Source organism: Lottia gigantea, assembly GCF_000327385.1.
Source record: "Lottia gigantea unplaced genomic scaffold LOTGIsca_59, whole genome shotgun sequence".
Classification (NCBI taxonomy): Eukaryota; Metazoa; Mollusca; class Gastropoda; family Lottiidae; genus Lottia; species Lottia gigantea.
Genome location: NW_008710013.1, coordinates 172,274 through 187,549, shown reverse-complemented (window position 1 = coordinate 187,549; position 15,276 = coordinate 172,274). Strand labels below are relative to the sequence as shown.

At 30.3% G+C, this 15,276-nt stretch overlaps 1 protein-coding gene across 1 annotated transcript in view; it reads right to left on the bottom strand.

Annotated features, from left to right (window-relative positions):
- LOTGIDRAFT_127769 (hypothetical protein) overlaps positions 1 to 15,276 on the bottom strand; it is a gene marked incomplete at both ends in the record, with an annotated part of 51,740 nt that overhangs the window by 11,983 nt on the left and 24,481 nt on the right. Inside the window, 6 exons of the mRNA XM_009063596.1 lie at positions 1,193 to 1,322; positions 4,865 to 4,942; positions 5,722 to 5,790; positions 5,964 to 6,136; positions 10,591 to 10,654; positions 14,840 to 14,945. Coding sequence (XP_009061844.1) covers positions 1,193 to 1,322; positions 4,865 to 4,942; positions 5,722 to 5,790; positions 5,964 to 6,136; positions 10,591 to 10,654; positions 14,840 to 14,945 — 620 coding nt within the window. The remainder of the gene's footprint in view (positions 1 to 1,192; positions 1,323 to 4,864; positions 4,943 to 5,721; positions 5,791 to 5,963; positions 6,137 to 10,590; positions 10,655 to 14,839; positions 14,946 to 15,276) is intronic.

Below are 15,276 nucleotides of genomic sequence, written 5' to 3'. Positions count from 1 at the left end.
TACGCTACATCGATGATAAGATGAAGTAGTTGATATTTTGATTGAGTCTATCAAAACACGAGTATAGATAGTACAGATTATTAATATTTCACAAGTCAACTACGGACATCTTGGTAAGATAATAATTGATAGTCCATTTCCTTGTAAAATAAGTTTGTGTCAATTTGAAGATGAATGATATCATCCAGCCATGCTGTCTTAACTAGTGTTTGCCAATTATTCCCTTTCCTATTTGTTGATAACCTGTCATTTTAGTTCATTCTTCAAAATATTTTCTTTACCAATATCATCAACATTAAGGTTACTATATTTCACAGATTTCATGAAAATATTATTTTTGTTGATCCTTTCGACCAGTTGTACCTAAAGCTAATCAGTAATAGTGTTCACAGCTCACTTTAACAATTTGAGCCTTCAAATTCATATGTGTCCAGAAATATCTGTGTTAAAACAAACAACTCATCTTTTCTTGAAACTTTGTCATAATTATATAGACAAAACAGAATATATATAAATAGAAAGTGAAATTCCTTGTTTGAGGTATTTTCGAAGGGATTACCCAATTTCCGTACATCACGCGAAATTGGCAAATCTGTCCCCTTAAAGACAACATTAGCCAATTTTAAAACTGTATTGCCAGATTCTAGACTATAAGTGTCTTATGTAAGTACCACAAAGTGCAAAGACATGAACAAGACAATACTGTATCAATGAGTATATATAACATAATGCTATAATATCATTCTTATCAAAACACCAGAGAACATCGTCCAGTTGAGACGTCATTGTTCTATCTTAATGACATAGAAATAATAAATTATTCAGGGGAAGGAAAACACTACTTATAAAATGATAAGCTGAATAAGAATGAAGGAATAATTGATATTATCTATTCTCAATAATTACATGTTATTATTACAGATAGATATTGTGTCTCTAGAGAATATATAATTAAACACTATACACACTCTTAGTCTTATTACACTGCTATCTATGAATTGTATAAGTTTATATTTCAACAGGGCCTATTTCTATATTACTGTACAATTGGTGTATTGAGTACTATTTAAACTGTGAAAATATTTTATTATTGTTTATATTTCTGTTAATCTGTATCAGATGAACAAGATACATAGCAATAGAATGTGAAGTCCATTCTATTGTCTAAGAATAAATGTCAGTTTTTACTTACCAGTTCTACCCTGCCAAAGCCACCCATACCCAATGTGGCTACTACATCTAGATCATCAATTTTAATATTGACAAACTCCTCCAATATTCTGTCTTTATCTCTAGAACCTGGTGTTAACTCACCACTCAAACTATTTGATAGGCTAAAATATACAAATAAATATAATTATTAATATGTAAATATGTACAAAATATACAAACATAAATAGACAAATGTATCAAGAATTTTGTGTGAACAGTTTTATATTTCGGCTGATACTATTTATACTTTGGCTGTAAGGAGGGTAACTGTATTTGGTCTCAACTCATCATAATTCCCTAATTTTTTTGTAAATTTTTGTAAGTCTTTCCAATTCCTTCTCTTTGCCATTTCTTAGCTTCTAAAGATATATATTGCCTTCTTGTGTTTAAATTTGATTATCTTCTGCTCTGTTAATATGAGCTCTTATTAAATACATATCTGGTTAAATGACATATTTAATTGTTAACAGCTAAAAGGATTCACTTTAACCATTGATACAACCAAGTGTTCAGAAGTGCTCTCAAACATGCAAATCTGACATCTAGTATAATTACAGATTTGCAGATTTCTTAAAATTTATCTTTCAGCTATGTAGTGACAACACTACTATTAAGAAGCTAAAAACCCACCTTGATTCTGATGTATTAACAGCACTGTAAATAAAATAAGAGAAGTACATTAATAAATATCAATTAGTGTAATAGTATAACTATATTACACTTGAAATGAATTATATCCCTGGATAGATCATACACTATACAGCTTTCTTATTAATTATATCTTATATCCCAAGATATATACCAGAATTCCTCTTGATAAAGCAAACAAATTAAAGCCAATGTCCCTGGATAATTCAAACAAATCATAGCCTGGTAGATGTAGAAGGATAAGAAATATTTCTGTATTGTTGACAACTGTCCAGGGAATTGGTTCTATGATAATATATTGACATTAATTATATAGTTTATGACATTAAAAGACTCTGTTTATTACAGTTAATGTCCTATTAGATATTTCTACCTCTGGTATATAACACTAGTAAATAAGCTTCAAGGAAATGTCAAGCCTTTTTCTCCAATCTGACAACAGTTGGGTTCTTTACAGTAATCAACAAGCTGAATAACTCTTGTCTTGTCAATGGAAATCTTAACAACCTCTTGGTTTCTTAGGTGAATATTAATGTTAATGAAAGCACATCTGTGTTCTAAGGTTCAAGTGGAATTAAATCTTTGTTACAGTTCAGTCATATTATGAGGCCTGGAGTAAAACTTGGCATTTCCTTCAAGATTTTCTACATTCAATACTGCTGGAAAAGGAAATTTCAACAGGTCATTGCAAGAACAATGGCACCAAGAAAAAAATGGTATAACCATAAAAATAATTCTATTGTTAAAAGATTCAAAAATATTAAGTTTTATGGTTAAAGATCAAAAATATTTTTCATACAATTTAACTAAATATGGCTAAAGATATTTTGTTCCATAATTTTTCTGTGGCCAACCGTTACTTATATCATGATCTGAAGACTTTTAGAAGAAAGGAAATTTGAACAAATGAAATCAATCTGTAAAAATGCTGAGAATTACTCCTGAAGATTAACATGTCACTTAGTGACAGGTAGTGTTCCGGTACTGATTTCTTCTAGTAGGTTTTAATATTTTTAAGAGTGGGCCAAAATGGATTTAAAGCAAATCTAACAAGACCATGATATGAAAGTCCTATGTAAAATAATTGACACAGAATGTCCTGGGCCATATTTTCATTATATGTGATAACATCAAGAAATAATCCTATAGTTATTTAATACAATACTTTTAATCTATCTCTATGTTTTGAAATATAAAATATATATATATAATATATAAATATATATTTAACAGATCTACAATGAAATCCCATTTACCACAGTAAAAAATATCAGATAAAATATCATCAAATATATATTCTGAAATCTGACAGAGTGAAAAAAAAAAAAATTCTAAACAAATTCCTAAAAAAGATTAATTTCTGCTCTATAGCTAATTGTTATACAATAAATTTTAAAAAAAATTAGTTCAAAGATTTGAAAGATAATTACTCTTCAATGATTCCTAACTTTTTTTTTGTTTTGGAGCCATTTGCTCGTGGGGACAAACTAGAAAAAAAAAATCAGATCACTTTCAAAGACTTTGCTTAATACCTTATTAACAAGATAGATGTTCCATACATTTGAGGGTATTTTTATACATTTACTAAATATTCTCATCGATTAGGAAAACTTTTGACAGTTAATAATCATTTAGGATAGGTAGTAAATTGTATTCCCAAGTTAAGGAATGATAAGTTTTGTGAATTTGATCAAATTTGTTCATAAGTTGTTCTATAGAAGAAAAATACAACTGACACTGCCATCTAAGGAATTTCTGATATTTTATGGTCTTATCTAGTTGAATAATTTTTCATTATTTTATCTATGATATGCATATTTAATTACGTACCAGATCAATATGGCATCCTCCAGGAAAGGGTCTGGTTTTAATTATGTACCCAAGCTATTTTGACTCAACTATGTACTAAGAGCAATGCAAAAACCTGGTTTGAGATATGTCCAAAGCTAAACAAGAATTTTCCATTCCAAAAAGGAAAAAAAGTTAATTGGTGCTTGTACTAAACTATTAGCAAGAAACATTTTACAGCATGAGAGAAGAAGCCAAACATCAAACTATAAAAGGAGTCTTTTTAAATACTTTAGTTACCTTTAATTAAGATTTCATGCTAATCTGAATCTATTCATAATGAACTAACCAATTTCCGTGAGAAAGTCTCGCAACACAAAATTTCATTCTTCACCAATAGTAATCAGTAAGCCAAAATCAATATTCTTCCATTCATTGGTCTAATTTTAATCATGATAAAAGCCTTTTTAAATAGCAGTTTATGTATGAGAATTCCGTCAAGACTGATTCTAAACTAATCAACAGAATGGAAACATTTTGACTTAAAGTTGGGTACCAATTCCATCAATACATTTCATCCAACATTTTAATATCAGTCAACTATGAATTTCAACCCTTTCTCACAGATCAGAAATTTTTTTTAAACTAACAAAATATAGGGCCTACAAAACAAAACTGCTTAGTTTCAATCAGAAATCCTTGTTTAGAAATCATATGGAGCACAATATTGTATTAATTTTGAGGAGGAAGGAACAAATTTAGTATCACACTTATTTTCTAACATGAAATAAAGACAATGTAGATAGATACAGTGTGTTTAAGGTATACATGCACAGCACTTCTAAATGAAAACAATTCCTAAAATACTAAGGTGCATGAACAGAATTCTAAATTTCCACAGAAACATTTTATTCAGCAAAGCAGATACAACCTAATCTCAGCTAACCATATCAAAAGAACGCTCAGACTTCATATCATTAATAATAAAATAGCCAACACATAGCTTACACAAAATGAAGTTACTTAGACTAATGTCACATTTAAGACACAATTCCTTTAAATAATGGTATGTCAACATGATGTCTACTTTTGAAAAGTGATACAGATATCTAGAGTACATTGCAGGAACTGTCAAGGGTAGAATCTCTTATGTTTTAAGCTGATTGATGTGCTAGTTATACCAGTTATATGAAAACATAACAATATTAATACTCACCGTGATGCACCTCTAGCTTCATCACCATAATCTTTTGTTCTTAATTCATTCAAATCACCAATTAACTGATTAAAAGAACTGAAAATATATCAGATATTCAAAGTGAATATACATAGGACATTCCATCAATTAACACTTTTTTCTGTTCCTAATTGATCAGTTCCCAAGTGGAATTAGAAATGGGTACAACTAATACTTGGAATACTAAAAAGATTAAATGCTATTTTTTTGTGGCAATTCTGGAAATTCCACTCTACTGCCAAGAATAAATTAACTTAATCATTACAAATTTTACTTTGACATTAATTACCTGAAATATCAAGTTCATGTATGGCATAGATAATGATGCTTCAGAATCTAATTTGATTTCAACCATGATCAGTTTTAAATAGTGAAATGGTGGGTTTTTGAGTTGATTACTATTCATTAAACTACAGTAATTAATGACTTACTATCAAATTTACAGCACACTCAATGTGAATGTCACATGACCACGACATAAACCAAGATCTTATGTGACAACCACATAGAGTTTAACAATGATTTGATCTACTCTAGGGTAAATCATTACTGACCAATATAGAGTAATTATCTATGTCTAAAAGAAATTCATTAAGTCTATTGTTTGCCATGTTCGGTGATTAATTTAAGTTTTGAACATATGCAAAAAGACTTCAGGAGCACTAGAACTGTATGCTGTGAATTCTATAACCAATTAGCATAGCTGATTTATTCCGGTTTCTGAGACCAAACTACAACTGACCTTTGTAAAATGGACAACCATGCCTTTTAATTTACAAAGTTTCAAAGTCTGAGCCTGAAAAGTTGAACGAATTTAAAGGACAGTCATAACTTACTCTCTATCTACTGTTAAACATTCTACACCAGGTGGCAGGGCTATCACATTAGCTGTACGACGATCTTCACTAAAAATAAAAGGTACAAAAAATATGAAATGATCAAAATTATGTTTGATGATAGTTAAATGTTTACTCATTGATGATGTTAAACTGACCAAGTTAATGGGGTAGCTCAGTGGTCTCAAACTCTCATTTCCCAACATCAAATATGATGAAAAAATAGTCATCATTTTAGTTACCTTAGCAAAGACTTTTCACCAAAATAGTCTCCTCGCTTCAATTTGCGTATCTCCTGTGGATTGTTGTGACCTTGAATTCTTTGTGTGACCTTGACCTCTCCTTTATTTAAGATAAAGAAGGAATCTCCAGTGGCGCCTTCACGTATTATATATTCTCCTTCATGGTAAAAATCCTGAAATGGGGAATAGCTGTTGTAAATTTCATGACAACACAATTTTGTTATTAGCCAAATATAAACTAAACCATGGAAATCATTCACTATTGACATGGTTGATTGATGTACATACTGTTATAGAATATATATTCTTACTAAATTATATTGTGAATTTGTACTGGTGGCCTTTTCTACTGAAAAAAATCTTTTTTTTTTTTCTTTTTCCATAAACAATACCTGTGACCTTACCATCATCTACTATTCTGAAATATAATACATCTAAACCCATTCTGAGATACAATACATCTACTTATTTTGAGATTCATCTATTGCCCATTCAAATAATACAATACATCTATAACTTTACTATAATCTCCTTTTCTACAAGATACAATATATCTTTTACCTCAACAAAATCTCTCAAAAATCTCTGATACAGTATCACCAATAACGTTATCAATATCTCCACTTCTCTCCCATTCAAAGATACAATACATCTATATCCTTACCAACACCTCATATTTTCAACTACAATACATCTATAACCTTACACACATCTCATAATTTCAGCTATAAAACATTCATTACCTTCCTAATATCTACAATTCTGAGAAACAATACACCAATAACCTTACCAACATCTCATATTCTCAGCTACAATACATCTATAGCCATATACACATCTCACATTCTCAGCTACAATCCATCTATAGCCTTATACACATCTCATATTCTCAGCTACAATACATCTATAGCTATATACACATCTCACATTCTCAGCTACAATACATCTATAGCCTTATACACATCTCATATTCTCAGCTAAAATACATCTATAACCCTACCACATCTCATATTCTCAGCTGCAATACACCTATAACCCTACCACATCTCATATTCTCAGCTACAATACATCTATAGCCTTATACACATCTATTCTAATATTCAATACAACCATTACTTTACCAATAACTTCCATTCTGAGATAAAATACTTCAATAACCTTATCAACATCTCCTATTTTCAGTGAAATATGTCTATAACCTTACCAATATATTCAATTCTCAGATACAATACATCTATAACCTTACCAATATTTCCTATGCTCAGATACAATACATCTTTAACCAATATTTCCTTATTTCCTATGCTTAGATATAATAGATCTTTAACCAATATTTCCTATGCTCAGATACAATACATCTACAACCATACCAATATTTCCTATGCTCAGATAAAATACATCTATAACCTTAACAACATCAATAACCTTACAAACATCTCCCATCCAGAGACACAATGCATCTATAACCTTATCAACATCTCCTATTTTCAGATACAATATGTCTATAACCTTACCAATATATTCAATTCTCAGATACAATACATCTTTAGCCTTACCAATATTTCCTATGCTCAGATACAATACATCTATAGCCTTACCAATATTTCCTATGCTCAGATACGATACATCTTTAACCAATATTTCCTATGCTCAGATACAATACATCTATAGCCTTACCAATATTTCCTATGCTCAGATACAATACATCTTTAACCAATATTTCCTTATTTCCTATGCTTAGATACAATAGATCTTTAACCAATATTTCCTATGCTCAGATACAATACATCTACAACCATACCAATATTTCCTATTCTCAGATAAAATACATCTATAACCTTAACAACATCAATAACCTTACACACATCTCCCATCCAGAGACACAATGCATCTATAACCTTATCAACATCTCCTATTTTCAGATACAATATGTCTATAACCTTACCAATATATTCAATTCTCAGATACAATACATCTATAACCTTACCAATATATCCTATTTTCAATTACGATTCTGAGATAAAAATACATCAATAACCTTACCAACATCTCCTATTGCCACACATAATTAAATCTTAAACCTATTTGCTACCAAACCATGTTCAAGCACAAAAAACAATAACCAACATACCCCTTCCCAGAAACAAAACTTCTGAAATCTTTCTCAGACAAAAAAAAACAAACAAACATCTCACATTGAAAGATATAATAACAATTAAATCCTATTTGCTATCAAACAATATCAAATTTAAATCTACTTAGTTTCTCCTGGCTATTATAAATGATAAATACTGATATACACAATTAATATCCTGCGAGTTGTGATGCAGGATTATCATGATTGATCTAATTCTAATAAAAATACTACTACTTAATAACGCTTCAATCTACAACTGACAGGAAAAACAACAAAAATTCATCAAGTCCAAAACTTTCTGATTAAGCTATCGATCATTCTGAGCATTTATGAGAAAATTGAGTGAAGACAAATTGCTTCCCCACACAATGCCAGCTGTTGATTTTATTAATGTCAGTGCCACCTATTTTAGTAATCTTTCACAATACACATCCTGCTATCTATCCAGTGACTGAAAATAATACCATACCAGAAACTAGTCTCCTTTTCTATCTCTGCATATGAAACCTGCATTACACATAAGGAAAATACAAAATTTCTTGATTTCAACTTCCAGACACACAGCTCTCAATTTACAGAATCACCAACACTAGCAGGCATTGACCAAAGATATACCCTTGTGTTCATGATTAGCCAAAATGTGAAACAACACATATGTAATTTGGAAGAAAATGAGACAGTGCTTACAAAGGGATTGTTCAATTGTATTAAATACAGAGAAGATTGGATTTCATGTTAACGAACACGAACAGAACTAAATATTCTCATGTTTTTTTAAAATAAAAAATGAGTTAATGATAATGACAATCTTTATGAAGAATTCTGAATTAATGACTTTGTACAAGTCAAGCACATAACAAATATCCAGGAATAAACAGAAAGTAATTATTTCTAAATCAGTTAGCTATTGTTAAACAGCGTATTATTATTTCTGCATTAATCATACAAATACTAGAATTTAATCAACAGACTAACTTTATAACATTGTAAAGAATTTTCAACTATTAATTTACCTCTCATAAATAAAATATAACTTTGTTACATTTCCATATTAGTTCTTAGTCTCTCTTTCAAATGTTGAAACTGCTTATTCTTTTCATTTTTCTTATACTTTGAACAAGAATTTTGATTAATGGAATTGTTTTTCTTGTATAAAAATCGTTTTATGAGACAAGTTCCAAAATCCACAAGTTCAAATGAAATTAAAGCTGTTGTGTTCTAATAAAACTGACAACAATAAATTCAAAACATATAACAAATATATGTGTTAGTGGTCCTGTTAATTCACCATATATTCAGGAAAAGTTTCAGGAAAACACAGCTTCATCTTGTTAATGCTCTTAATACAATTTAAAATACATTGACATTGGACACTGATAACAAAATTGAAATATATACTTCTAAAACAGCAATATGCAATTGCAACAAATTGACCAAATAGTATTCCATAGTATCTAATATATGTTCTGTATTTCAATTTTCATAGTTATTACATGAAATGTGAAGGTCAATTTACAATTCTACATAAATCACACCTCACATGATAAATCATAGCAATTTCAAATCATCTGGGATTAAACATGATAAAATATAACTGAGATCAGGTCTAGGTTTGATATTATATCTATGAGCAGGTGATTTTATACAATAGTGCCATTTCCCACACATTGCAATATTTATTTCAGATACCCTAGGGGTTTTGTCATTACAATAATTGAATTTAAAGCCTAAATAAAGTTAATGTGTAACAGGCTAGGGTAGTTGATTGATATACCTACATGAAGCGACATGAGTTAATGACATGGCATCTTCAAGCCAAAATCATTATACAATCTTTATAAGAAATGGGGCAATATATTTAGTTGTGGATATCAGCTCTGATGTTCAGATAACTACATTTTACTTAAAGATGGTTTACTTATATTTTTGTGTCAAATAGAGCAAACATTTTGATTAGTTGGTGTTTTTAATGAATTATCATTTATCTTTAGTCATATTATTATGTTCTTTTTGCATATAATAGGAGTTTTAACCAATCAGAAATGTCCATGTAAGTACAGTCTGGATAAACAAAAAAAGACTTTCTGGCCTTTCTTGATTGGTCACTCATTGGAATTCTGCTTGTAATTCTCTTCTAATTTAGCTAATTATGAAATAATTATTGACTTGTGAGACAAACTGGTATTTTCCAAGTCATTAGAACCTCTCTACTTTCTATTCATATAAGTATTAGTAATTTCATTTTCATAAATGAAAATAAGGGAATCCATCTTTAAACTATGGTAACCTGAACAATTTGTGAAATATTACATGCCAGTTATTTTGCTTTAACATTTCTATCTATTTGTATATTTGACCATATACAAGGGGCTTTCCACTTGGATTGGATTTAATTGTACTATTTCTTCAAGAACTAGTTGCTGAATTGATTAATATTTGTGTAATACTCCAGAAAGTAAACAACAAATAGTACAAACAGAAGATACTTACTATTTCTAAAACATCAGCTAATTTGGCTAATTTGTCAGCAGGCAGATCTCGTAATAAAGGCACACTGAAAATATATATTAGAATTGGGTAGAGTAGCTTCAGAATGCAATAATAAACGAAACAAAATGGGAATGGGATACTGAACCAAAAAACTAAAAAAATATTTCGCAAGCATTGTGTCAACTAAGGGAATTCCATGAGGTTGCATGATCATAAAACTAGATGTAAAATCTGTAGGCTGTTTGAACTGTAGATCAACACACCAGTTAATCAATTAATTACCTTCGAGTCCAGAGTGCAGATAATAATTATCACTTTATATTTGAAAATATAGAAAGGAAAGAAACGCGTGGGTCTGGTAAGTTCTGCTAAAATTTCAATTGAATAGAAAAATCTGCCCTGGTTGACATATTTAGCCATTTATTACATGATGACTGGAAAATTTTTTCAATTTTCTCTTAAATTTTTTACAATTCTATCACATCATTTACACCACCAAAACGATTAAACAAAAATGAAAAAACAAAAATTCAAGTTTGTTGGAGATTAATCCATTCATCTTTTTTCAATCTTACTTTTCTTTAGTTTGAAGGGCTGTCAAAACATTAACAGATAGTGGACCACAGCCATAGACGCCCTTCACGGCATGCAGATGGTAAAAACGAAACATCCATTTTAAGTTTCATCAAAATCGGTTGAAAACTAAGAGAGTAATAACATATTCAAGATTTTGGGGCAAGGGCAATAACTCTGCTTCTAACGATCGAAAATAGTTCAAATTCGAACTTGATCTTCGTTTTATGAATATCTTTACACATACCGAATTTCATTTGATTCCATAAAAGAATCTAGGTTTTAGAGCGTTTACAAGCAAATGTTGACAGACGGACGGACAGAGTGTTCAAGAGCAATTGATGTTGATAGCACTTACTGCATAGAGGTTAAAGGGCGATAACTCCTCAAAACTGTAAAAACCTTAAATCTAATCAGAAGTAAACTAAACTTTCTCAAACCTTTCGATTTAGGTCCAATAACATTCAATTTAAGTTTCATCAAAATCGGTTGAAAACTATGAGAGTAATAGCATATTCAAGATTATGGGGCAATGACAATATTCGTCCGCATAGAGAGATGTGGGTGTATAAAAACATAAGGACAAAAAATTAACTTTAAACCGAAGGGAAGGATTCCAAATCTTCATAAAATACACAACCAATCTCAAGAAATCAGTGTCAGTGTTCATAACATGAAATAGACCAGTCAATGCCCTGAAGAGCCATTTATTACAATATTTTAAAATATGAAAAGGCTATGTGTCCCTGTTTGTCATCACTATCTATTTTGGAAAGATCACAAATCATAGCTTAACTATCTAGCACATGTTTTATTCATACCCGAAGACCTCAGTATCTACCAATCATTGTGTAAAAATAAGTCCTCTAAATCTGTACCATACTAAAATACTATTATTACATTTCTTAGAATGTCAAGAATTGTTTAGTCTGCAGTGAAATTACCACATGACATTCTAGAATCTTAGTTCTATTGGGTTAGACTCTATAATTGTATAATTAAAACCTTTTAGAACTAGAAACTAATATTATCTTTATACCAAACACCAGTTTAAATAAAATTCTGACATTGTTTTCCAATTTGAATTCAAAATAAAAGATAAGGACAGTTGTGTCACCCCAAATGATTCATGGTGTTTAAAAATTTACTATTTTTTCATTTTAATCAATATGATAATGTGTTATTACTATTTCTCAATTAAGATATCACTATGTATCTTTCACCAAGTTTCTCATATCTATTCAGTTGAAGAATATTTCTCAAGGCACTGATATTATAATTGATTATTATTCTATTTATCATATAAAGTTCATAATAATACCACAATTTTTTCAAATACATAAATGAAAACTTCAAGCAACAAAAGAGTGACAATTCAGCCGCTGGGGACAAATATGACAAGCAACGTCAGCTATATGCAATGTATCCACACATCTGTATTGGTACTTTGTCACCACTTACTGATATTGGTATAAAATTTAGTTTTGCTGTACATTCCTTAACTTACCAACCTTATTAGAAATTGATTGAACCAGCCAGAGCTGCTTGAATCAAAATGACAGAATACCAGTTGAATACCAGTTGAAAGTCAATGCTGATAAAACTAGTGAACATATAATAAATCTATATTCCCAAGAGATTAATTAGACTCTATTCTAATGATGTAGAACTATGGTGGTTTTGAATGAATTGTTTTAACCTTTATGTATCATTTGACCCAGACAACAGTGATGGCATGTGATAGTTACTATCAATATTTTGGTTGTTGGTCAATTGGGATGATAAAGTATCCAAGCAGATAGAAGTCTGCTGATAAGACAGTTTACTGGAAAGCTCTGGCTCTGCTTTATTGCAATGTTACACAAGCACATCACTGAATTTTCCTAAATAAGAGATGGTATGCCATTTTAACCAGTGGGTAGTAAAATTATGTATGATTGCAAACTAATGTTATGAATGTTAACTTTGACAACATGAGTGTATTTTTTATGTTAATTTGACACTAAAATATAATGAGTAAGTTCATTCAGCATGCACTGGCATAAATGAGTTTAAACATTATGCCTTAATTGTTCAGTCTTTGTCTTTAAGGTAATTCCTATATACAGCATCACAGATAATCTAATCTAGTCTCTTTTACTCTTGAAGTCTAATGTTATTTTAAGAAGTCTATATATAATTTAACAACAGATTAGCTATGGTGTATTTTTCCAGTCCACCATTATTGGCTGTTGTAATGTTATTAGAGATAGATAATATTATGGTATATTACCAGTAAATATAGAATCAAATTGGTTATAAAAACTGTATCATCATTATTCTTGTATCCTTCCTTTACCATAATTACTGCTAATAAGATTAAAGTTGGCATCCTACTCAAGTCTAGAATTTTTATGTCCTCAATTAGTTGATGCCACAGGTTAATGTACTTTCATCAATTTTATTCTCGTTAACACAAAGTTTAGAATAAGAAATTTGATTCGAGGCATCCCCCTGTTATGGATAGAAAACCTGTTGTTTCTGTTTAGCTTGATTCAGCTCTTTAGTTAAAAAATATATACAGTATACTCTGTGTAATCCTACATACAATGGGACTGCAAAACAATGTTGGATTAGCGAGAATGTCAGAGTACTCAAACTTTCGACATTTTTTAACACTGCCGCGTGTTACTATTTATAGCTCAGTGACCCACATAAATTCTAACACTAAAGACGATACCTTCCTAATAATAAGACAATAATAAAAGACAATTCAGTTGTATATGTACTATTATTTATATATGATTTTTATTGGAATTATTAGAATTTTGATAAAACGCGAAACAAAGAATAGTCAAGTTGCATATATTTCTGTCCTATACGTTGTAATGAATGATATGAGTACCAATGCCATTTGATCTACAGTCAATGACCTTGATCTAGAAGAGAGGTCATTGGCGGTGATTAATCAGCAGAATTTAGTTCAGCGATCTAATTGTTTTTATGTGATTTGAATTGATCCGGATTATCAATAATATAAGTGATTATCTAATTGGCAATAAGTGATCAAAATGATTATGAGTCGGATTATACAGATTTTTTTGAGTGTCAGGACCACTGATTAATGTCATAATTCTGAATACACAAGAGTCAGAGTAATGTTGGTTATTACAGAGTACACTGTATTACATGGAGATGCACAGATTTGTGTAGACTAGTACAAGACCAGTACAAATTGTGTCCAGCATGGGAAATCAACACAAAACAACTCTTTTCATGGTAGGAGGCTAGCTTTAAGTAATACAATCCATGGTTTTACCAGTATAATCTAATAGAGTCATGTTTCATGATTTTTGCTAGCACTAGAAACATAATACTAGTATAATGAAATCAATATCTCAAGAGGACATGTTTAATTTTGTTGTGTACATTACAGAAATTTAATACACCCCTTAGGTTTCTTTTTTTAACGAGTTTTCCGATGTTGGTATATTTTTGGAGACTCTTGATTATAACCCACATTTTTAGATTGCATCAGGACATTTGGGACTTATAGGTTTCTAGTAAACAATGAAAAGCCCAATCCGTGATGTTATATGAATTCTGTTCATATTTGTGTCTCATTAAACGTTGATCATGACCAAGCCATTTGGCAATAATCATTCAACTTTTGAATCGTTTTTTGCAAGATTCATACCTTCGAAGATAACGTATATTTTCATCACGTCTTTGTATTCCAGTTTTCATCATAATGGCTTGAAACATAGCTCGATCTAACACCCACACTCGTACCTCTGTTAAGGCTGCAAAAACAATGTAATTTCTATATACTTTTATATTGACTGCAATTGAGTTTATCTAAGAAAATGTATAGTAAGCTATTAATTTGATATCTTTATGAATTGTGATGAAGTCACAGTAGTTGGTTATATAGATAACTTGATGGATTAGGGATAGTTGATTCATGTCATATGAAAAGCCACCATGTAGAAGAATAACTCAATTTGAGTAATTACTTGGAAAAGAACAAACAACTTCTACTGCCTTGAGGCCAAGAAGCTCCATGAATCTCTGTGAAACTTGAAATGGAACCAAGTATTTCATTATATTGTATAGTATTATTAAAAACCTTGG